General features: G+C 42.6%; 1 protein-coding gene across 1 annotated transcript in view; it reads left to right on the top strand.

The window, feature by feature from the left end:
- Positions 1-24,467, top strand: part of CD2AP (CD2 associated protein) — a 387,343-nt gene that overhangs the window by 134,285 nt on the left and 228,591 nt on the right. Inside the window, 1 exon segment of the mRNA XM_029596051.1 lies at positions 9,784-9,884. Within this exon segment, the coding sequence (XP_029451911.1) occupies positions 9,784-9,884 (101 nt within the window).

Below are 24,467 nucleotides of genomic sequence, written 5' to 3'. Positions count from 1 at the left end.
CAATGCAACAAGTCCAGCCAAAGCCTGGATCAAGTTTTTGACCACCTTACCAAACCAGCAAGCATCCTCTATGGTAGGGGGAGAATCCAGCATTACCTCAACAAATGGTACAAGATTACCAAAGATCACTAGTTTCTCAAGATTATGAATTCTGGATACCACTTGCATTTTTCCCAGCTTATTACCACTTCCTCATCACTCAGCCTTCAATTTGGATCGATCTTACTTGCTGCAAGTCGTCCTGGAGGCGGAGCCACTCCTGAAATGGCGGGCGAGAGAGCCAGTTCCTCCACGTCACCATGGCCAGGGATTCTATTTCCTTATCCCAAAGAAATCTGGGGGGACTGAGTCCTATCCTTGATTTAAGAAGCCTGAACAAGCATATCCTCCAGGAGAAATTCAGAGAGTTCCCTTCAGCAATCTTTCCCTTCATCCAGAAAGTGAAGTGGATGTGTTCTCTGAATCTAAAGGTTGCTTATGTTCATGTTCCTATCCACCCTTCCCACTAGCATTACCTGCAATTTATGGTGGACTCTTTACACTGTTAGCATAGAGTGCTTCCCTTTGGGGTCTGAATAGCACCAAGAGTCTCCATTAAGTACCTGGCTGTAGTAGCAACATGGCAGCATCGGGACATTCAAGTTTTTCCTTATCTAGATTACTGGCTTGTGACAAGGAACTCCAAGGAAGGTGTACGATCATGGAAAAATTCAGTACAACTGCTGCAGTCAGAGTTCTTTGTGAATTTCAAGAAAACTTACCCCCTCCCAGAAAATCAAATCCATTGTAGCATGGTTAGATTCTCTACAGGAGACAGCTTTCCTTCCATCTGATAGGGCAAATACTGTCAGATCCCTTGTATTCAGATTGTTGAATGTGGATCAATCAACAGCCAGAGACGTAATTGTTTTGAACCACATGGTGGATGCGATTCATGTAGATTCACAAATCTTCCTTCACATAAAGCTCCTCAGTGAGGTCTCTGCTCCCAATGGGATCAGCTCAGTCAACCCCTGACGATCAAAATAGGCATTTCACAGCAAATGCAAAGTAATGATGGCAGAAAAAGACCAAATAGTTCATCCAGTCTGCCCAGCAAGTTTAAGGTGTAGTATCTGCCACTTCATGCAGATTACCCCATGTATTATGTTAGGGTAGTAGTAATAACAGCTGAAACGAAGTAACTGTCAAATCCATAACAAAAATTACTGCTAGCAACATTTTACAGGGAGAGCAACCTTTATGATAATTCATACAATGCTTTTTGGACTTTGCCATAGAAGCAGTCATAAGAACCTAACACAAGATACACCATATTGGGTCACATCAAGGGTCCATCAAGCCCAGTATCCTGTTTCCAACAGTGGCCAAACCAAGTCACAAGTACCTGGCAAGTACCCAAACTTTAGATCACAAGCTACTATTGCTTATTAATTACTGTCATAGCAGTTTATGGATTTCTTCTCTAGGAACTTATCCAAACCCTTTTAAACCCAGTTACGCTAACTGCTATAACCACATCCTCTGGCAATGAATTCCAGAGTTTCACTTTGTGCCTTTTCCTTAATGTCTGCATATCGGTACCCTGGACCGTAAAAGTTGGGGCCCAGTGTGGCTGTTGTCTCAAGTCAACCCCCCCCCCTGCTGACAAAGTGGCAAGCAATGGTGCTGTTATTTCAAAATCATGTAAGCTAATTGGTTGAAGGTAGTAATCCCCATGCCTTCCATTAAGGGTAGTAGCTGTCTCTCCATGCAGGTTACCCCCATGCCCCCTTTTCTTAATTTCTAACTCTAGCCTTTAGGGATCCTCAGTGTTTATCCCATGCCTTTTTAAATTCTACTGTTTGTTTTCACCACCTCTTCTGGAAGGGCATTCCAGGCATCCACCACCCTCTTCGTGAAGAAATAATTCCTGAGGTTGGTTCTGAGTGAACCCCCACCCCCCAGAGTTTTATATTGTGACCATAGTTTTACTGTTTGCTTTCCAACGGAAATTGTTTTAGGAACATGCTTCATTAAAACCTTTCAGGTATCTGAAGACTTCTATCTTATCTCCACTGTACCTCCTCTCTTCTAGGGTATACATATTCATATCCTTTAGCCTCACCTCTTAAGTCTTCTTATATAGACCCCACATCATTTTTGTCACCTGTCTCTATCCTTTTTGAGATACGGTCTCCAGAACTGAACACTGTACTACAGGTGAAACCTCATCAAGAACTGCAGTGGCATTATAATCTCCTTTTTCTTGCTGGTTTAGTCTTTTTCTCTATGCATCTCAGCATTCTTTTTGCTTTAGCTATCACCTTGTCACATTGCTTTGTCACCTTCAGATCACCAGACACTATCACCCCAAGGTCCCTCTCTTGGTCATTGCACATTAGTCTTTCATCCTCATCACATACTGCTCTTTTGGATTACTGTACCATAAGAACATAGGAACATGCCATACTGGGTCAGACCAAGGGTCCATCAAGCCCAGCATCCTGTTTCCAACAGTGGCCAATCCAGGCTATAAGAACCTGGCAAGTACCCAAAAACTAAGTCTATTCCATGTTACTATTGCTAGTAATAGCAGTGGCTATTGACTAAGTCAGCTTAATTAATAGCAGGTAATAGACTTCTCCAAGAACTTATCCAATCCTTTTTTTAAACACAGCTACACCACTAACCACATCCCCTGGCAACAAATTCCAGAGTTTAATTGTGCGTTGAGTGAAAAAACTTTCTCTGATTAGTTTTAAATGTGAACATGCTAACTTCATGGAGTGCCCCCTAGTCTTTCTGTTATCCGAAAGAGTAAATAACCAATTCACATTTTCCCGTTCTAGACCTCTCATGATTTTAAACACCTCTATCATATCCCCCCTCAGCCGTCTCTTCTCCAAGCTGAAAAGTCCTAACCTCTCTAGTCTTTCCTCATAGGGGAGCTGTTCCATTCCCTTTATAATTTTGGTCGCCCTTCTCTGTACCTTCTCCATCGCAATTATATCTTTTTGAGATACGGCGACCAGAATTGTACACAGTATTTAAGGTTCGGTCTCACCATGGATCGATAGAGGCATTATGACATTTTCTGTTTTATTCACCATTCCCTTTCTAATAATTCCCAACATTGTTTACTTTTTTGACTGCCGCAGCACACTGAACTGATGATTTCAGTGTGGTATCCACTATGATGCCTAGATCTCTTTCTTGGGTGGTAGCTCCTAATAATGGAACCTAACATTGTGTAATTATAGCATGGGTTATTTTTCCCTATATGCATCACCTTGCACTTATCCACATTAAATTTCATCTGCTATTTGGATGCCCAATTTTCCAGTCTCACAAGGTCTTCCTGCAATTTATCACAATCTGCTTGTGATTTAACTACTCTGAACAATTTTGTATCATCTGCAAATTTGATTACCTCACTCGTCATATTTCTTTCCAGATCATTTATAAATATATTGAAAAGTACGGGTCCAATACAAATTCCTGAGGTATGCCACTGCCCACTCCCTTCCACTGAGAAAATTGTCCATTTAATCCTACTGTTTCCTGTTTTTTAGCCAGTTTGTAATCCACAAAAGGACATCGCCACCTATCCCATGACTTTTTACTTTTCCTAGAAGCCTCTCATGAGGAACTTTGGATTTTCAGAAGGCATTTGACAAATACACTACATCTACCGGTTCACCTTTATATGTTTATTAACTCCTTCAAAAAAGTGAAGCAGATTTGTGAGGCAAGTCTTGCCTTGGGTAAAGCCATGCTACCCCAGATGTATGACTCCACACTTCTTGGCATGGAATCCCAGCTGCCAAGTCTTCGACCACTCTTCAAGCTTTCTTAAAACACTTTTCATTCTCTCTACTCAATCAGGCATGTCCACTCTGTTGCAGATGTTAGTATCATCTGCAAATACATAAACTTTACCTTCTATCCCTTCCCCAATGTCGCTTACAAAGATATTGAACAGAATTGGTCTCAAAATCAATCCTAGTGGCATTCTTCTTAATACTGTTCTCTCTTCAGAGAAGGCTTCATTTACCATTATATGCTGTCTCGTTTCAGTGAACCAGTTCGTGGCCCACTTCACCACCTTGGTGCCGAGTCCCAAGCTTCTCATTTTATTCACAAGCCTCTTATGTGGGTCTGTTTCAGAAGCTTTGCTGAAATCCAAGGAAATTACATTAAGCGTGCTTCCTTGATTTAGTTCTTTAGTCACCCAATCAAAGAAATCAGATTTATCTGACAGGAGCTCTGCTGGTAAATCAGTGTTGCCTCATGTCCAGTAACCCACCTATCACTATCCTTTACTGCAGTAGCGTCTCCATTAATTTTCCCATCTCCAAGATGAGGCTAATCGGCCTCCTCTCTGCTACTACTCTTTTTTGAAGTGGGACCACCACATTATTCTCCAGTCACATGGCACCACTTGTGTTTCCAGGGATCTGTTGAATAGTCCAGGACATCTCTGAGCTCCCTCAGTATCCTGGGATGTACCTTATCCAGCCCCATGGGCTTGTCTGTTTCCAGTTTTCTGACTCTTCCAATATATTCTCTTTTGTAAACGGAGTTTCTTCTACCCCACCTCATTTTACGATCATCTTAACCAGCAGCGGTCTTTCTCCAGGGTTTTCTTTAGTGAATACTGAGCTGATGTATTTGTTTAATATTTCTGCCATTTCTTCTTCTCTCTTCACACATGGCTCCTGGCCACCTTTCAATTTCACTATACCACTCGGGGCCTCCATTCTTTCTCTGATATATCAAAAAATATTTTGTCACCTCATTTGACCTCTTTGGCGATCCTTTTTCTGCTTTACCTTTTGCTTTTCTGATTTTTCTTCATCTCCCTCAATTTCAGGTATTCTTCACTGTGTTCCTCTTTGATATCCTTTATACTTCTTGAGTGCTGCAGTTTTTTCTTTTTTTCAGCCATCTCTTTTGAGAACCAAATTGGGTTTTTTCCCCTTACTTTTGTTTACTTTCCTAGCATAAAATTTATTGCCTTTGTTTCTACAAATCTGCACTGGTGGCTAGCTCCCTACATCTTTCAGGTGTGATCACCACTCTGTCTACTTCCTTACCAAGTTACGTATCAAATCAAAGGAAAGCCTATCTCCACTCATCTGTACATTGTCCAGTTGGATGGCAGATCGCATTGTGCATTGCTGTACACTAGCAGATCTACAGATTAGACACTATCAAGGCCTTTTAGGTTAGTCATGGCTGAATCAGTGGCTCATAAACTGCAACATAATCATCAAGGAAATGCTTTCATGTCCCATTACTGTATGGACAATTTCTTAGAATGATAGTAAATTGGGACAAGCAGTTTTGCATAGCTGTTCACCAAGTAGTCTACTCTGAATGGTAGGATCCAGGTTGCTTTCTCTGTAAACTCTCCACTGCAACCCTTAGCTTGTGGCTCCCCACATATGTTGAATTCAGCCCTGCTTGTTGATGGAGAAAGCAAGTTTGCTTACTGTTAACAATGTTCTTGGTAGTCAGCAGGGTACCTACCCACCTCCCTCTGGAGAGTAAACTACCTATCTAGAATTGGCTGTAAAATTGACAGAAGGGGTTTACGAGGCAGTGCCCATTTGGGAATTCCTGCACATGCTTAGTAGAACAAAAGCTCTGCTAGCTAAGGGAGAAAGGTCTCTTTGATGCTACTAGATGATGTCACCCACAAAGTCATGGCTAATTCATCATGTGGCTTTCAGAGAACATCATTTATAGTAAGCGATCTAGCTGACTGTGAGAATTTGGGAAGCGTGAGGAGCTCAGGCATCGCACAACTAAGACTTACTGAAGAAAGCTTGGGGTATCTGGTTATTTTTCTTCCTGAAAAGGTTTGTATAATCTTTAAAAAAAAATAAAATAAAATAAAATAAAAATGTAGTAAAGCTTTTAGGCATACAATATATTAGCTGGTTCACAATTTGGGTGTATATACAGAAGAGTTTGGCTTATGAAAAATTACACATTGCATACAAGGTTGCTGGTGTAGATTCATGTGTATTAGGTAGGGGTGTGGTAGTTAATGGGGAGTGGAGAGCAAGGGTCCCCATTGAGCATGTGCTGGTCCTAGCCAGAGTTAAGTTAGCAACTCTATCCACCCCACTGCCACTCAGCACAAGTAGATATCCAGTGCTTGCATTTATTGGTTGGCTAGACTTTGACATCACAAACCCTCCGGTCAAGAGCCAAGATGGACTCCCACCTAGCCATATGAAATCCTCTACCATTGATATCTATCTATATATAAATGTATTGCTGTGGCAACACCAAGTTATCAAGTTTCCTGAATCTGATAGGTAGATGTTGACAATGTTATGTATTATGCTAGTTCAGTAGTTTCCAATCTTATATGTTGCAACACAGCTAGCTGACACCGGGTTCACTTTGTCATAGTCTTCAAGTCTTCATCTTCCCTCTGTTCCCTCGTCTTCTCTCCAATTTCCTGGCATAACCTTCCCTTCCTTCCTCCTTTTCCCCCTTTAGGATCACCTCAATCTGAAGAGGAATCTGGAAAGCAGCGCACCTTACATGTTGCAGCTGTCACCTCTACCGGTTTCCTTCTGAAGTTGGGACCACCCAGGCTCCATAGTCTCACAAGACCAGCTGGTCCCACCCAGTTATGACTTCAGAGAGAAGCTGAAAGATGAGGCAGCAGCTGGTAAGGAAGTCCTGCCAGCAGGAGGGGGGGATAGTGCAGGGGATGCAAGGGAAAGACACTATTAGTAGCAGTGACTGTGATGTGTGCCCCCCCCAAAAAAAAAACCAAAAACTATTGGGGAAACTCTGTGCTAGATGCAGATGAGGGTGCAAAGTTCTGGTTGTGATCCAGCTGTGCAGGAGCTTTAACCAGGCACGCATTTTGTTCTATTGTCTGCAAATACCTTAATCTACTAGAAAAACAAGTTGATCAACATGCATTTTTCTAGTGAGAATGCATTCTATTTTAAGCCTTGAACTAACTTGTCACATTCATTCCTGATATTTTCACTTCTGGAACGCCCTCTTTCCTCTCCTACCTGTTGCATATTCCTATGTACTGTCTTTACATTGTGCAAAATGTGTCTCTAGGTAAGAGGTGGGGAATTTTAGTCCTTGGAAGCAGTCAAGAGGGTCTGTTTTACAGGACATGTATTTATTCCATGCCTTTTTGAATTGAGTCACCATTTTTGTCTTCTCCGGGAGGGCATTCCAGGTATCTACCACCCTTTCTGTGAAAATAATTTCCTGATATTGTTCCTGAATATTCCCCCTTAGAGCTTCATATCATGACCACTAGTTCTACAGCTTCCTTTCCACTGGAAAAAAGTTAATTTCTTGATAAATTTTAATACCTGTCAAAAATTTAAGTCTGTATCATATTCCCCAGTCATTCCTTTTCTATCTAAAATGACTTTTGGTGCAATATTTTGGTTGTCTTTTTCTATACTGCATGTATCCTTCCTTTTTTTTTTTTTTTTTTTTATGGCCTTCAGAACTGAACACAGGTGTGAGGCCTTAATGACATGTACAGGTGCATCATCGTCTTTTTTTAAAAAAAAAATTTCTTGCTGATTGTCTATATGCAGCCTGATACCTCTCTAGCCTTAGTTATTGCCATCTTAATCTGTTTTGCTACCTTCAGATCATCAAATGCTATCACCCCACTGTCACTTTCCGGTCCGTGCACATCAATCTTTCATCCCCATCAAACTACTGCTTTATATTTCTGCACCCAAAATACATGACTTTTTGGCATTGAATTTTAACCACCAAGCATTTGACCACTTCAAGTTTTTTAGATCACTTCTCATTCTGCATATTTCTTCAGGGGTGTCCACTGTTTTATGGATCTTGGTGTCATCTGCAAAAAAGCAAACTTGTTTTCTTTTAACCTGTTTGCAATATCACTCTCCAAAGATATTGAACATAAGATTGTTGAGGCACTCATCTAATCACCTTTCTCTCCCCTGAGTGAATTCAGTTTACCATTACCCTCTGTCATCCAACAATCAACTGATTTCTAACCCAGTCCACCACCTTGGAACCCCCTTCCAGGATTCACATTTTATTCATGAGCCTTGAGTGTGACATTATCAGAAGTTTTATTGAAATTCAAGTAAACCACATCTAGCGCACACCCTTGATCTAATTCTGTAGTCGCCCAAGCTTAAAAAAATAAATAAATATTCGGAATCTTTTGACACAATCTTTCTCTGGTAAAACCAAGCTTCTTCAAATTTGCAACACACTAGATTGGAGATAGTTAACAATGCTTGATTTTCTCTAGTGTCATTCTCAATCATCTGCCATCCATGCCTCCCTCCATGCAAAACAATGCTGCCTGCCATGCCTCTGTCCTTTTACAGACTGTGACCTCAGTCTTAGTTCCAGTAGCCTACTCTTGGCTGAGGTGTGTCCCCCCCCCCCACCCTCCCAAATATTGCCTTTCCTAGAAGAGTTGTTCTAGATAGGGTAATCTTCCCCACTAGATATGTAAAATAGCACCTGGAATTAAGGATGTTAAAAGAAAAAATAATTCTCATCACTTTTATAATGCTACTGGACATAAGCAGTGCTGTGTGATGGTAATACAAATTTAGGTAGAAATTCCTTCCCTAAAAAGCTTACTATATAAGTGTGTATTTGAGGCAGCATGAGATGGCGATTTGGCCAAGGTCACAAAGGGGATCAGTGGGAGAAGCAGGATTTGAGCCCTGGTTTTTCTTGCTCTAATGCATAGCCAGCATTTATATAGTGCCCTAATGCATAGCCAGCATTTATATAGTGTTTAATTAGGGCAAAGGCTAGAAAGAAGAGTTCAGTTTCAAGTCAGCAACAACCTAGACTTCACCTATAGTGCACTGCAGCATGGGGGAGGCACTTTGTAATGTACAGTAATGATGTCCTTTCCCCTACCTTCCTCTACCATGCTGTTCATCTGTACCATCTGTGAAAGAGGAAGCCTGCCTCCAATCCATTCCTGCTTAATCTTTCCCAGCTCTGAAAGGGCAGAGTGCAGAAGCCTGCCCTGAACAAACCCAAAATGTAAATCCTCCCAGGTATTGGTTTTATAGGCTCAGTCTGGTTCTGTGGCCAGTTAGTAGTGTACCACATCAGTTTTTGTTGGTGAAACCCTTTTTCTGAACTGGTAACTTGAAGTTTTTTGTAGTATGTTGCTGATTCAGGTTTTACAGACTTTAATGGGTTAGATTCCATCCCGGTTCTGGAAAAATAAATGTTTGATACAGTTTTCAGTTAAAGTTTGGTTTGACTACATGACATCTTCTAACTGTAAACATTTAGCATTATAATTGCCATTTTAAGATTATTATTTCCAGTCTTAACCCACAACAATCTGTCACAAGTTTCACAAACACAGAAAAAGGATAGTTACATTAGCAAAATGCCAAGATCTTTGCTGCTTTACTATATGTAAACTCGGAGATCTGAAAATCACTGAATGAAAAGCTGGTCTGACTCATTTGTTAAACCAACAAATTTGATTGCCTTGATTGGTTAAAACTTTCCAGTAGTGACATGAAAGCATTTGTCTCTGAGGTGTGTCTTATTTGAAGGTAACTATTGCAAATAGATAAGGCAAAATAAGAAGCAGGCATAGTAGTTCTTTCATGTGAAGTTTATTGACTTTGTTAGTGTGTATGTGGAGGGGGAGGGGGGTTAAATATTTTTTTTTCCTCTAACAAATTTGCTTCAGATATCAACACAAGTATTTGGCTTTTTTTTATTTACTAATTTTGTATTAATTTCCTGCTATGTTGTATCCACCAGAATCAAAGAAGCGGCAATGTAAAGTTCTCTTCGAGTATATTCCACAGAATGAGGATGAATTAGAGCTTAAAGTGGGTGATATTGTTGAAATCGATGAGGAGGTAAGTTATGCTGTAGAATTTTTATTTTTTTAACTAGCTAATGGAAAATAATTATAGTTTTCTGGTGGTTTTCATGTGAAGATTGTAACATGGCATTGAAATATTAAAAGAACAGGGGTAATAGTTTTCTTGGCTGTTAATTTAACACAAAATATTTAAGTTGAATATTACAATTAAGGACATATCTCTTTATAATTCTTGTAAACATGCACTGCTGATTTTAATGTTTTTTTTAATGTTAGAATTGAAAATACATTATATTTAAGCTACTGAAAGGATGAACTTGCATTGCCTGTAATTTAGCTCTTCAGATTGCAAGCCATCTGTAGCATCATGGCAGTAATTTGTTTTAAATTCTCTGGCTGTTTATGGTGAAACAAGCCATAAGAAATGTGTTTCTGCTATATTACTGGCTTGATATAAGATTCTTTTGAACTTCAGAATTATTGTTAGCTCAATCTTTCAGTAAGAAAAATATATTTTTGTATTTGCCTAGGGAAGCTACTGCTAGGGAAAATGAGCTATCAGTTCAATTTACAGTGCATTCAGAAAGTATTCAGACCCCTTCACTTTTTCCACATTTTGTTAGACTTTTATTCTAAAATGGATAATATGCATTTTTCCCTTCTCCAATCTACACACAATAACTCATGACAAAGCAAAATCAGGTTTGTTGAAATTTGTGCAAATTAATTTAAAAATAGAAACAAAACAAATATCACATTTACATAAGTATTCAGACCTATTACTACGTACTTTGTTGAGGCCCCTTTTGCAGCGACTCCAGCCTCAAATCTTTTTGGATATGATGCTACAATCTTGGCACACCTGGATTTGGGGATTTTCACCCATTCTTCTCTGCAGATCCTCTCAAGCTTGGTCAGGTTGATGGAGGAAAATTGATGCACAGTGATTTTCAGGTATCTCCAGAGATGTTCAGTCAGGTTCAATTCCAAGTTCTGGACCACTCAAGGACATTCAGACATTGACATGTCAAAGCCATTCCTGCATTGTATTGGTTGCTTAGGGTTGTTGACCTGTTAGGTGAATCGTCGCCCCAGTCTGTGGTCCAGAGCTCTTTGCAGCAGGTTTTCATCAAGGATCTTTCCTTTGATCCTGACTAGTCTCCCAGTTCCTGCAGCTGAAAAACATTCCCACAGTAGGATGCTACCACCACCGTGCTTCACCGAAGGGATGGTATTTGCTAGGTGATAAGTGGTGCCTGGTTTCCTCCAGACATGTGCTTGGCATTCAGACCCGAGAGTTCAATCTTGATTTCATCAGACCAGAGAATCTTGTTTTTCATGCTCAGAGTCCTTTAAGCGCCTTTTGACAAACTCAGTACTGTCATGTGCCTTTTACTGAGGAGTGGCTTCTGTCTGGGCACTCTACCATAAAGGCCTGATTGGTGAGTGCTGCAGAGAGAGTTGTCCTTCTGGAAGGTTCTCCCATCTCCACAGTAGAACTCTGGAGCTCTGTCAGTGACCATTGGATTCTTGGTCACCTCCCTGACCAAAGCTCTTCTCCCTCGATTTCCTAGAACTGGCCATCTGCCCGAATTAAGCAGAGTCCTGGTGGTTTCGAATTTCTTCCATTTAAGAATGAGGGAGGCTACTTTGTTCTTCGAGACCTTCAATTCTGAAGCAAATATTTTGTACCCTTCCCCATGTTTGTGCCTCAGCACAATCCTGTCCTGGAACTTTGTCTTCATTTTGATCTGACATGCATTGTCAGCTGTGGGATCTTATATAGATAGGTGTGTGCCTTTCCAAATAATGTTCAATCAATTGAATTTACCAAAGGTGGACTCCAGTCAAGTTGGAGAAACATCTCAAGTATAATCAATGGAAGTAGGACACACCTGAGCTCAACTTTGAGGGTCATAGCAAAGGGTCTGAATACTTATGTAAATGTGATATTTCAGGGCTCTTTTAGTAATTTGCACACATTTCTACAAGCTTGATTCACTGTCATTATGGGGTATTGTGTGTAGATTGAGGAGAGAGGAAATGCATATTCACTTTAAAATAAGGCTTTAATGTAACAATGTGGAAAAGTGAAGGGGTCTGAGTAAGGCACTGTACCTTACTGTCTTTTTGACCAACACCAACATGGCACAAAGTTTTCTGCAGCACATTTGTACCTGTTGTATATTGGCTTCCTTTTTTTCTTGAATTTTAGTTTTGTTTTTGTGTGTACACATTAAAGTATAAAGTTAAGGGTGTGAGAAAAATGTGGATTAAAATAATTGTATAATCTTATCACTCTTTGAAAGGTTTTGTAAAACTGGCTTATAGTTGGTAAATAGGATGAACTCTATGGATATTCTGTAAATGTTGTTGCCATGTTAGTATACTTGAATGTATGGAAATAAAGCTTAAAATATAAGGCAATAACTTTTTATTGGACTACATTAAAAAAAATAATTTCTTGACTAGTTTTCAGGAGGTCACGGATCTGAACAGCATGAGCAAAAGCTGACTTTGCTAGAAAATATATGAATATTAAAATGCATTCTAATAGTATGAAGGGTGAGTGGGATTGATGGGTGAGCAGAAGGTGCCAGGCAATGGAATTTTATGGCTCATAATGTGTTTGGTCTTGCGAACTTAGTGTTTTCTTGTCAGTGTGACGGAGGTCTCAGTCCATCACTAATATTTTTCCCTAAAGTGTATTTTCCATAAAGCACTTTTCTGGAAAGTGGAGCTAGAGATTTTGGGACTTACTCCCATTGCTTTAACCCCAATCTTTTTGGGGAGAAGCTATTTTTTGGGGGTTTATAACCCCTGGGAGCAAGCTCGATGGTCAGAGGGTTTGGTGCAGCTTGAAGGAGCTAGAGTATATCCCAGGATATCAGCAGAGTAGGTGAGTTGGCTGCAGAAGAAAGAAGAGGAGAGATTCCTCTCTAGTTTCAATTCATAGGAGCTGTTTTGCAGAGATTCTTCCCGAATCTCAACTATAGAGAAGAGTTTGGTTTTGAAGATTTTTTGGATTTCTTGGTCTGAAGGGGGAAGGGTTACTTCCCCTGTGTCTCTGAGGATCGGGATTTGGATATTCTTGCTCAAGCGACCAGTCAAGCAAGAGTGGAAAGAGAAGCAAGAGTTAAGGACTTTGGACTAGAACAGGGGTCGGGAACCCATGGCTCACGAGCCAGATATGGCTCTTTTGATGGCTGCATCTGGCTCGCAGTTAAATCTAAATCAGTGTGTCTCCACACTTTCCAGTCCCCCGCTGACCCAGCTGCTCCCCGGTCCTCCTCCGCCCGGGCTTAAAATGCTGTCAGCCCGGGCGGAATGCGGCAGAATAGCTGGAGTCGGCGGCACCGGCATGCTCTCTTCTTCTCCCCCCCCCCCCCCCCCCCGCGGCCCGGAAGAGGAAGCGGCAGAATAGCTGGAGTCTGCGGCACCGGCATGCTCTCTTCTTCCTGCCCCCCGCCCTCCCCGCAGCCCGGAAGAGGAAGTGGTGAGCATCGGGTGCGTGCGCGGGAAGAAGAGACCACGCTAGTGTGGTCAGCGTCGGTCCGACGAAAAGAAGACTCTGCAGCGCGGCTCAGAGGAAAATAAAGAAGAGCTTCAACTGTGGCCGATGGGACTCTTCCTCCGCGAGGGCTGAAAATGAAGGAGGTTAGCATTGGGAGGAGGCTGCTGCTGCCGCGAGTTCCCGGGGTGGGGGAGAGAGTGAATGAGCGAGCAAGCATGTGTGTTTGAGATCCTGTGTGTGTGAGTGAGAGATTGCATGTATGTGAATGATGGAGAGCCTGTATATGTGAAAGAGAGTATGTCTGTGATTGAGAGCCTGCCTGTGAGAGAGAGAGCATGAATGTAAGTTCACGATTGGGAACCTGTATGTGTAAGTTTGTGATTGAAAACCTGTTTGTGTGAAAGAGTATGTGTGTGTGATTGAGATCCTTTGCGTGTGAGAGAAATCATGTGTGTGTATGATTAAGAGCCTGTGTGTATAAGTAAGAGAGAGATCATGTGTCTGTGTGTGATTGAGAGCGAGCATGTGAGTATGTGATTGAGAGCCTGTGTGTAAATGAGAGAAAGAGAGGACATGTTTATAAGCATGTGAATGAGTCTGTGTGTGATTGAAAGCCTGTGTGTGTGTGTAAGCGTGAAAAGATAGACAGCATGTGTGTAAATGTGTAATTAAGAGCCTATATAAGTGAAAGAGAAAAAGCATGTGTATATGTGAGTGACTGAGAGCATGTGTGTATAGGTGTGTAATTGAGAGCCAGTGTGAGAGAGAGCGCTGGTATGTGTCTGAGAGAGGAGAAAGTTCCAAGCAAACTACCCCTCCTCCTGCTAATTCAGAACAATCTCAGGACACCTGGATATCAAACGTTCCCAGGTATGCAGAGCAAAAAATTTTTTGTATCCTTATTATTTTTCATTACTGGGTCTTTGTGTCTGCTATTTTGAAATATTTTGTTGGTATCTGGAAATTTTTTATGAGTTTTTAATTATTGGATATTCCACTCAACATCCACCTAAATGAAACCAACTCAGTCCTAGAACCCTAGTGAATAAATATTGAGATCTTTATGCATGGAATAGAAAAATTACAATCATTGGTCTTGCAAGAATTTTATAATATTTTTGCTGTGCTTAAAATCCCTTATTCAGTCAATACAATATTTATCTAGGTCAGTGTTTGTCATCCTTGTTTCAACATAGCTCCATGTTTTAATAGCATTTACTTATCTACTTCAGGGGTGTTTACATCAATCGGGTTGTCAACCAGGTCTTATGTTTCTGCACAGTGTTACAAAACAGCCATTTTACCTTTTATCTCCTGTTACATTCCAGTAGCAATCAATTTCAAACAAATAAAATGGATCTCCAATCCATTTACATTTATCATCATAGCCAATGAGCAATAGTCACACAGCATACATTATACTACTGTATTTCTTCATTTTGGCCATTAGATACAATTGTGTTTAATGTAAATTCCAGTATTGTTCACGATAATTCAATCAAGCCTCTGGATAGTGCTCGCCATCCTGAGTGACAGCTGTACTTGTTCAACTATAGTTTTTATTTAAAACAAAGCGGTGATAAATCAGATTCCGAAAAATATAGCAAGTAGAATCGATGACTAGGATAACTATTGTCCCATATCTAACTTGTCTTTTCTCTCAAGTACTTGAAAAAAAGCAGAGTTGCTTACCTGTAACAGGTGTTCTCCCAGGACAGCAGGATGTAGTCCTCACATGTGGGTGACATCATCAGATGGAGCCCTGTCACGGAACACTTTTGTCAAAGTTTCTAGAACTTTGACTGGCACACTGAGCATGCCCAGCATGCCATAATCCCTGTGGCCACAGGGGTCTCCCTTCAGTCTCGTTTGTAGCAAAAGGTGCGAGAGAAAAAATAAAATAAAACTGTTTTGGACCCAACTCTGTGGGGTGGTAGGTGGGTTTCGTGAGGATTACATCCTGCTGTCCTGGGAAAACACCTGTTACAGGTAAGCATCTCTTTCTCCCAGGACAAGCAGGATGGTAGTCCTCACATGTTGGTGATTAGCAAGCCACAGGCTGACTCATATTTAATTTGAATCAACAGCATACAACTTGTGCAACAGGCACAACAACTGGTATACTGTTGGGAAAAATGAGGCAGCCTGAAAATCATGGCAGATGGATGTGGAAGGAGTTGGGATTATACTGGAAATAAGTTCAAGACAGATTGGCCAAAGGCAGAGTTGACGTCCTTCCTTGCCCAGGCAGTAATTTGCTGCAAATGTGTGGAGAGCGCTCCATGATGCAGCTTTTCAGATCTCAGCAATCTGTACTGAACGATAGTGTGCAACTGAGGTTGCCATGGCTCTCACTGAGTGCACCTTCACAGTCCAAGAGGTGTAAAACTCTCTCGCCCTGGTGAGGGTTGGGCATTGGGAAAAAGGTGGGCAAGACTATAGACTGATTCAAGTGAAAGTCTGTTACCACCTTGGGAAGGAATTTAGTGTGAGTACGGAGGACCACTCTCATGGAGGAACCTTGTATAGGTTGAGTATGTGACAAGGGCTTGTAACTCACTGACCTTTCGAAAAGTTGTAATGGCTACTAGGAAAAGAACTTTCCATGTAAAATATTTAACATCACAGGAGTGCAAAGACTCAAACAGGGAACGCACTAGCCTTGTAAGTAATACGTTTAGGTCCCATTCGGTAACTGGTGGCCATAGAGGGGGTTTAAGTTGTAGTAGGCCCCTCATAGACTCACAAGGGGTTGTGCTGTTATTGGGGCATGCTGAGATGGCACTGAAGTATACCCTTACCGAGGAAGTCTGGATACCAGAGTCTGAAAGGTGCCAGAGATAGTCTAATAGAGATGGAATGGGGCAGGAAAAGGGGTAGATACCTTTTTGTGTGCACCACACATTCAACCTATTCTGCTTGGAAAGATAAGATTTCCGTATGGAAGGCTTTCGTGAAGCTACAAGCACTTGAGAAACCTTAGTTGAAAGATTGAGTGGCTGCAGGATCAGGCTTTCAACATCCAGGCTGTAACGGATAGGGTTTGAAGGTTCAGGTGGCGTAACATGCCTTGGTTCTGAGTTATGAGATTGGGCGCTGTGCCCAGGCGAATTGGTTCTCAGATGGAGAGGTCGAGAAGCATGGGAAACCATACTGGAGGCCAGTACGGGGCTATGAGTATCACTGATCCCTTGTCCTGTTGTAGCTTCACGAGAGTTTTGGCTATTAGTGGTATCGGAGGATACGCGTATAGGAGGGCCTGTGTTCCAGGGGTGAGCGAAGGCGTCCATGGCTAATGTATTTTGTTGCCTGTGCAAGGAGCAGAATCTGTCCACTTTGTGATTCAGTTCGGATACAAAGAGGTCGATGGTTGGTTGACCCCAGCATTGGAAGATTTTGCTTGTTACACAGGGATCTAGAGACCACTCATGGGGATGGAAACCGACTGAGGTGATCTGCTACTACGTTCTGCATGCCTGCCAGATAAGTGGCCAGGAGATGCATGGAGTGTGCAAGGGCCCAGATCTGCGCAGCTTCTTGGCAGAGCAGATAAGAACCTGTTCCTCCCTGTTTCTTCAAGTACCACATTGTAACTGTGTTGTCTGTCTATATGAGATCAGTCTTGTGTGAAAGGCAGTCTTGGAACGCATATAGAGCACAACATTTGGCTCGAAGCTCTAGGAAGTTGATCTGAAACTTTGCTTCGAGTTGTGTCCAAGTACCTTCAGTTTGAAGGTTGTTCACATGAGCTCCCCAACCCAAGTTGGATGCATTTGTGGTTAAGGTCACTTGAGGAACTGGTTGCTGGAAGTGTAGACCTGCTTGCAAGTTGGCTTTGTTCGTCTACCAGAGAAGTGACAGAAGCAGCTGGTCAGTTACATGGATCTGGGATGAAAGAGGTTGAGTAGCTTGGAGCCACAGATTTCAAAGTCCATTGAGTTATTCTCATGGCTAACCTGGCCATAGGAGTGACGAGTACCGTGGAAGCCATGTTGCCCAGCAACGTGAAGAATTGATGGGCTAAGGCTGATTTGTATGTGCGCAGAGATGTAGCTAGTTTGGAGAGTATGTCTGCGTGGTCATTGGGCAGGAAGGCCTTTGCGACAGTGGTGTCTAAATTTGCTCCGATGAAGGTAAGCAGGGAGATGGATTCAGATGGGATTGTTGGTAATTGATCAGAAATCCTAGCGACTGTAGAAAATTCGTAGTGAGCTTTAGAGAACTGAGAGCTCCTACAGGTATTTCTGTGTTTGGGTTCATGGATGAGTGGCCGCTGTTCTCTGAAAATGCATCAAAATCCGGAGACTGGACCAGCTTGTGGGGCTGGCTGTGCACTGGGTGCTTTGGGCTGGCATGTATGTCCCCTCTGAGGGGCTCTGGCTGGTCTTGCTCTAGATGCAGGAGGATGGTACTTGCGTGAGAGGTAGAATGGTCCTCTCGGGTCTCTTATCATGCTTTTGCGGGATGAGGAGGGAGCATCTGTTATGACTGTAGACAATTGACATAGTGTCTCGTGGTGGTCCTTCAACTGAGTCACTGCTTCTTGGATTTTATCACCAAAGAGATTGTCTCCAGTACATGAGAGATCAGCAAGTTTGTCTTGGACCTCAGGTCTTAAATCAGAAGCTTTTAGCCAAGCCCATCTTCTAGTACCGATTCCTGTTGCCGACAAACGGGAAGCAGTCTCGAAGGAGTTATATGCTGCTCTTACGTCATGCTTCCCTGCTTCGAAGCCTTTGTGGACAATGGCAGTCAAGCTTTCCTGGTATTGTTGAGGCAATGAGTCTGCAAAATCTTGGACCTGTTTCCAAAGGTTTCTTTGGTACTGGGTCATATATAGCTGGCAGGCGGCTATTGGAAGAGTTCTTGGAGGAGAAGTCCATTAATGGCTATTAATCAAATTTACTTAGGGAATAGCCACTGCTATTAATTGCATCAGTGGCATGGGATCTTCTTAGTGTTTGGGTAATTGCCAGGTTCTTGTGGCCTGGTTTGGCCTCTGTTGGAAACAGGATGCTGGGCTTAATGGACTCTTGGTCTGACACAGCATGGCAATTTCTTATGTTCTTATACGGGACACCAACATGGAGCCTTGGAAAATTTTTCGACCCAGTCCATCTAAGAACTTCTGGTCCTTACCAGGAGGAGCTGAGGAATGCGGACGTAATCATTTTGCCTTTTTCTGTACAGACTCCACCACAACAGATTGATGAAGCAGTTGTGGTTTTTGAAAGCCTGGGGCATGTTGAACTAGATATGTTGGATCTGTTTTCCTGTTTACTGGTAGAACAGTGCCAGGATGCTTCCATAGGCTGTATAGGAGATCCAACAGGACTTCATGCACTGGAATGGCCATAATTTCCTTGGGGGCATCAACAAATTGTAGGACCTCCAAGGTTTTGTGACACATGTCCTCTTCAGTCACTAGGTTGAAGGGGATGGTTTCAGACATTTCCTTGATAAAATTAGCGAAGGAAAGGTCTTCGGAGGAGACCACCGTCTTTCCTCTGGAGGCGAAGGTTTTGAGAGCAAGTCCTCTGATGTAGAGGTATCTGTGTCCACATCCTCTCATGGGTCATAGGGAGTTTCATGTCAAGATCTGGAAGGAGGGAGAATGTCCAACCCTCCAGGGCGTGATGGTATCCTGGGGAATGGTGGACAGTGCCAGGATGCTCCCATAGGCTGTATAGGAGATCCACCAGGACCGTTGGGATTTGATATAGAACAACAGTACATAAAACATCTAAATAAATACATTATATTAAATCAGCAAATGACTGTTTATACGACATACAAGCACCAATTGTGCTGCATTGTATCTTTTGTGAGTTGAAGCAACTACTAGTTGCTTCAACTAGTTGTCCTATCCCCACTGGACTAGTACTAGCTAGTCCAGTGGGGATAGGACAACTTCCTTCCATAGATGATCCGCTTGCAGTCACCACTGCAATTGGGAGGAGACCTCCATCGGCAGATGGAACAGAATCGAATAGACCTGAGACTGTGGATTCCTCTGAGAAAGGCGGGAGCACTGAAGAGGATGCATATACATCCTTGTCCACGGTACCACTTCCAGAGTCACCGCCATTAAGCCAAGGACCTGCGGGTAAGTTCATACAGTCAGGCGCAGAGTGTTCAACAACAAACGAAGCTGAGCTAGCAACTTCTGAATTTGAATTTCCGGCAGAATACCTTGCCCTGCTTCATGTCAAACTGAACCCCCAAGTATTCCAGCGACTGAGTAGGCTGAAGACTACTCTTCGCAAGTTTCACCACCCAGCTGAGCTCCTGCAACAGGGAAATCACCTTGCGAGTCACCAGGCAGTTCTCTTCCAGCGACTTAGCATGAATCAGCCAGTCATCCAAATATGGGTGTTCTAGGATTCCATCCTCTCTCAACTCTACCGCAACCACCATTACCTTGGAAAAGATTCTGGGAGCGGTTGCCAGACCAAAGGGCAGCACCAAAAACTGAAAGTGGCATCCCAGAACTGCGAACCACACGAAGCATTGATATTCTAGTCTAAAGAAAATGTGGAGATACAACTCAGACAGAGCCAGAGAGGTCAGAAATCCCCCTTACTATACGGCTAACCTCACAGAGTGCAAGGTTTCCATGAAAAAATGCTTCACTTGCAGATGATTGTTGACACCCTTGAGGTCCAGAATGGGAGGAAAAGAGCCAGGGGCAATCCATGAAGTTAGTAATTTGCTCATTTAAAACAAATCAGAGAATTTTTTTTCTCTCAGCGTGTAATTAAGCTCTGGAATTCATTGTCAGAGGATGTGGTTACAGCAGTTAGAGTAGCTGGGTTTAAAAAAGTTTGGATGATTTCCTAGAACAGACTATAAAATGCTATCAGTCAATAAGGATTAGTAGCTTGGGATCTATTCATTTAATTGACTGGGTACTTGCCAGGTACTAATGACTTGGTGGGCCCACTGTTGGACACAGGATACTGGGCTTGATGGACCCTTGGTCTGACCCAATATGGCATACATTAGGTTCTTGGAAGAGACTAGTCTTAGGATTACAAGAAAGCGCAGTTGCTTACCTATAACAGGTGTTCTCCTAGGACAACAGGATGTTAGTCCTCACATGTGGGTGACATCATCCAATGGAGCCCGGCACGAAAACTTTTTGTAAAATTTTCTAGAAGCTTTGACCAGCATACTGAGCATGCCCAGCCTGCCACTATCCGCACATCCATGCAAGGTCCCCCTTCAGTGTCGTAACAAAGAAAAATACAAATGAAAAATAAAACAAACCGGAAGGAGAACCCAACTTCTGGGGGGGGGGGGGGGGGAGGGAAATTCCTGAGAACTAACATCCTGCTGTCCTAGGAGAACACCTGCTACAGGTAAGCAACTGCACTTTCTTCTAGGGCAAGCAGGATGGTAGTCCTCACATGTGGGTGAATGCCAACCTCCAGACTGTCCCATTCAACTGGAGAGACTAACAGCGGCCGAACAAGGTACCAATAGGCACAACACAACTGCGGTACTGTAGGTAAACAGGGGGCAGTCTGGGTCCCACAAGTAGTACAAAGCAGGAAGAGCTGGGTTCAGGTCTGGAACAGATTGTGCAAGATGGACTGTCGGCTTCCCTGTCTAGGCAGTCACATGAATCTTTGGAAACTCTGTAAAACATCGAAACTTTGTAAACCATTGTGATGGCGAAACCGAACAATGGTACATAAAACTCGCTAAATAAATGAGCTGCACCTGCCTGGTGCGAAGGTGGCAGACCTCACGCGTCACCTATATAGGATTATAGACAGTGCTGGGGAGGAGCCGGCTGTCGTGGTACATGTGGGCACCAACGACATAGGAAAATGTGGGAAAGAGGTTCTGGAAGCCAAATTTAGGATTTTAGGTAGGAAGCTGAAATCCAGAGCGATGGGCTCCACCTTAACCAGAGTAGAACCAAGCTGCTGGCACTAACTTTCAAAAAGGAGATAGAGCAGCTTTTAAACTAGAACAAGGGGGAAAGCCGACCAGTCACTCAGCACTGCATGGTTCGGAGAAATGTATCCTTGAAGGATACTAATGAAACAGGAGAGTTAGGGCATCCCAACAGAGGTTCCATTAAAAGCAAACATAGTCCATGTGCCTATATGTAAAAAATCACCGAAGCTAATGATTTCCGAATTATCCCTAGCAACTGAAAAGCAGGTTGTTAATACAAACAAAAAACACACTTTGAAATGTCTGTATGCCAATGCCAGAAGTCTAAGAAATAAGATGGGAGAGTTAGAGTGTATAGCAGCAAATGATGAGATTGACATAATTGGCATCACAGAGACTTGGTGGAAGGAGGATAACCAATGGGTTATACCAGTTCTATATCAGGGTACAAATTATATCGCAATGATAGGGAGCATCAACTTGGTGGGGGTGTGGCACTTTTATGTCCAGGAGGGTATAGAGTCCAACAGGATAAAGATCATACAAGAGACTAAATGCTCAGTAGAATCTTTATGGGTAGAAATCCCATGTGTGTTAGGTAAGAATATAATGATAGGAGTATACTACCGTCCACCTGGACAAAATGGTCAGACAGATGAAATGCTTAGAGAAATCAGGGAAGCTAATCAATTTGGCAGTGCGATAAAAATGGGAGATTTCAATTACCAGACCCAAAAACACCACAGAGCAGGAGAACTGCACTTCAATAATATCCAAACACGAGAGTGCAGAATAAAGTAAGTCCAAACCACAAGGTAAATCAAAACAGCTCTAAGGAGCCTGAAATTTTTAATTCCTTTTTTTTGAATGGCAACTCCACTGACTTGCAATCACACCACAGTATAGACCGCGTCTCCCGACACGGTCCCGTGTTTCGCCAAGGGCTGCATCGGGGGGGAGCAACAAGGTTATCAAGGCACGCTATGCATCTATAGCCTCATCTTTTTTGGACTCGGGCCAAAAACCTCTGGACTCCGGGCAGCAACCTCGACAGGATCGAAATCCCCGCTCACGACCGAGAGGCAATGCTTCACAAGCTCAACGGGTAACCTGAGCGACCAGTCAGCGAACAGATCTGTGGCAGTAGATCCTTTAGCCATCTTTAATTTGTCTTCTCGAGTTCTATCTGAGGTTGAATTGGGGATATTGGGGAAAGGACTTTCTTTTGTGCCCACGATTCAATGCAATTTATTTGATTTGAAAATACATTTGTACCGTTTCTGTAGAGCCCTTAAGCTCAAACTCTTTTTTGCTGATTCACCCGCTGTACGAGATGACTCAGTGGTGTCTCCGAAATCTCGATGGATTCCGCCAGGCACTACTGACCCACTCATTGCGGCTTTTGAAACTCTGGTTGATCAGGATATCCGTAGTTTGATGTCTAGTCGTCATTTCACATGTTTCAATTTGACCAAATGTGAATATGATGCTATTAAAGTGTTGGAACGCGATCGAAGCATTATAATCAAGCCTGCGGATAAAGGAGGCGGGCTAGTGGTGCAGGACATTGAACACTATGAGGCAGAGGTTTATCGTCAGCTGAATGATCGTTCCTTTTACCTTCCACTAGCTGGTGACCCCACACCTGATCTTGTGTTCCACATTAAGGAAGTGGTCCAAAGGGCCACAGATGCAAAAATATTGACCCCCCGGGAATCTAGATTTTTGGTGACTGAATTTCCCCAAATACCAGTTTTTTACACTTTACCTAAAGTGCATAAAACTTTAGACAAACCCCCAGGTCGACCTATTGTGGCTGGAATTGGGTCAGTCCTTGAGCCATTATCACAGTTTGTGGATCTATTTTTAAAACCTTGGGTCCCGCAAATTTCATCATACATTCGTGATTCTTCCCACCTGATCACTATTCTAGACAATACACCTGTTCCACCTACCGGATTTTTCTTTGTAACTTTGGACATAGTCTCCCTGTATACAAACATTCCACAGGTAGAGGCACTAAGGATTGTTGAAGAAACCTTAAATCACCGTCAAACCCCTTATCGGGTCCCCACCTCCTTTTTAACCACTCTGGCAGAACTGGCCCTTACCAAAAATTATTTTCGGTTCAAGGATTCTTTTTTCCAACAGATAAAAGGTACTGCAATGGGGGCTACAATGGCTCCGAGCCTGGCATGCCTTTTTGTGGCTCGTTTTGAGGAAACTTTTGTATATCCATCAGATGGCTTTCAGCATATATCCCTATGGCGTCGATTCATTGACGATATTTTTTTAATATGGCGGGGTACCGATATACAGTTTTTTCTTTTCTTTGACTGGCTTAACTCCTGTGATCCGAATATACAGTTTAATTTTGTAATACATCCACGTCAAATTCCTTTTTTAGATATAGTGATATCTGTCCATGAAAACCAGTTTACCACAACGATTTACCGGAAAGACACTGATCGCAATACTTTGCTTTCATTTCAAAGCTGTCATCCGCGTAATTTACGTCATAACATCCCCACTGGGCAATTTTTGCGCCTACGCAGATTGTGTACAACCCGGGTGGAATTCTTGTCCCAGGCTAAGTTAATGACAGGGCGGTTCTTGTCCAGGGGTTACCCCATGTCAGTAGTAAAGAGGGCCTTTAAACGGGCTCTCTTTGCAAATCGGGATTTTCTTTTTCTCCCACGCTCTGAATCATCTGAGAGCACTATCAACTGTATTTTACCATTTTCCGTCTTAAGCCGGCAGGTTACGAATATTATTCGTAGACATTGGCAGTCTCTCTCTCTGCATCGACTTTTTCAAGGTCCTTTAAGGTTCACCTTTCGGAGGGGCCGTAACCTCCGTGATAGACTGATTCACGCGGACCTACAGCCAGAATCAAGGGTCCCCTCACCCTCAATTGGACATCAGCCCTGTGGGCGTTGTACGATGTGCAAACACACTGTAACCTGTACGTCTTTCATAAATCCGCTCACTCAAGAGGTTTTTCCTCTCCGGTCTTTCTCGGACTGCACTTCAAAAGGGGTGATTTATACCATTATTTGCCCTTGTCCCTTAATCTATGTAGGAAAGACTACTAGAATGATAAAAACACGCATTATTGAGCACTGCTCAAATATACGTAACTCTCGGGAGAATGAACCCCTAGTAACACACTGGGCTCAACATTCACACTCTCTT

This window comes from Rhinatrema bivittatum, chromosome 3 (genome assembly GCF_901001135.1).
Source record: "Rhinatrema bivittatum chromosome 3, aRhiBiv1.1, whole genome shotgun sequence".
Taxonomy (NCBI): Eukaryota; Metazoa; Chordata; class Amphibia; order Gymnophiona; family Rhinatrematidae; genus Rhinatrema; species Rhinatrema bivittatum.
Note: the sequence above shows the minus strand (reverse complement) of the source record. Positions and strands in the feature narration are given on the sequence as shown.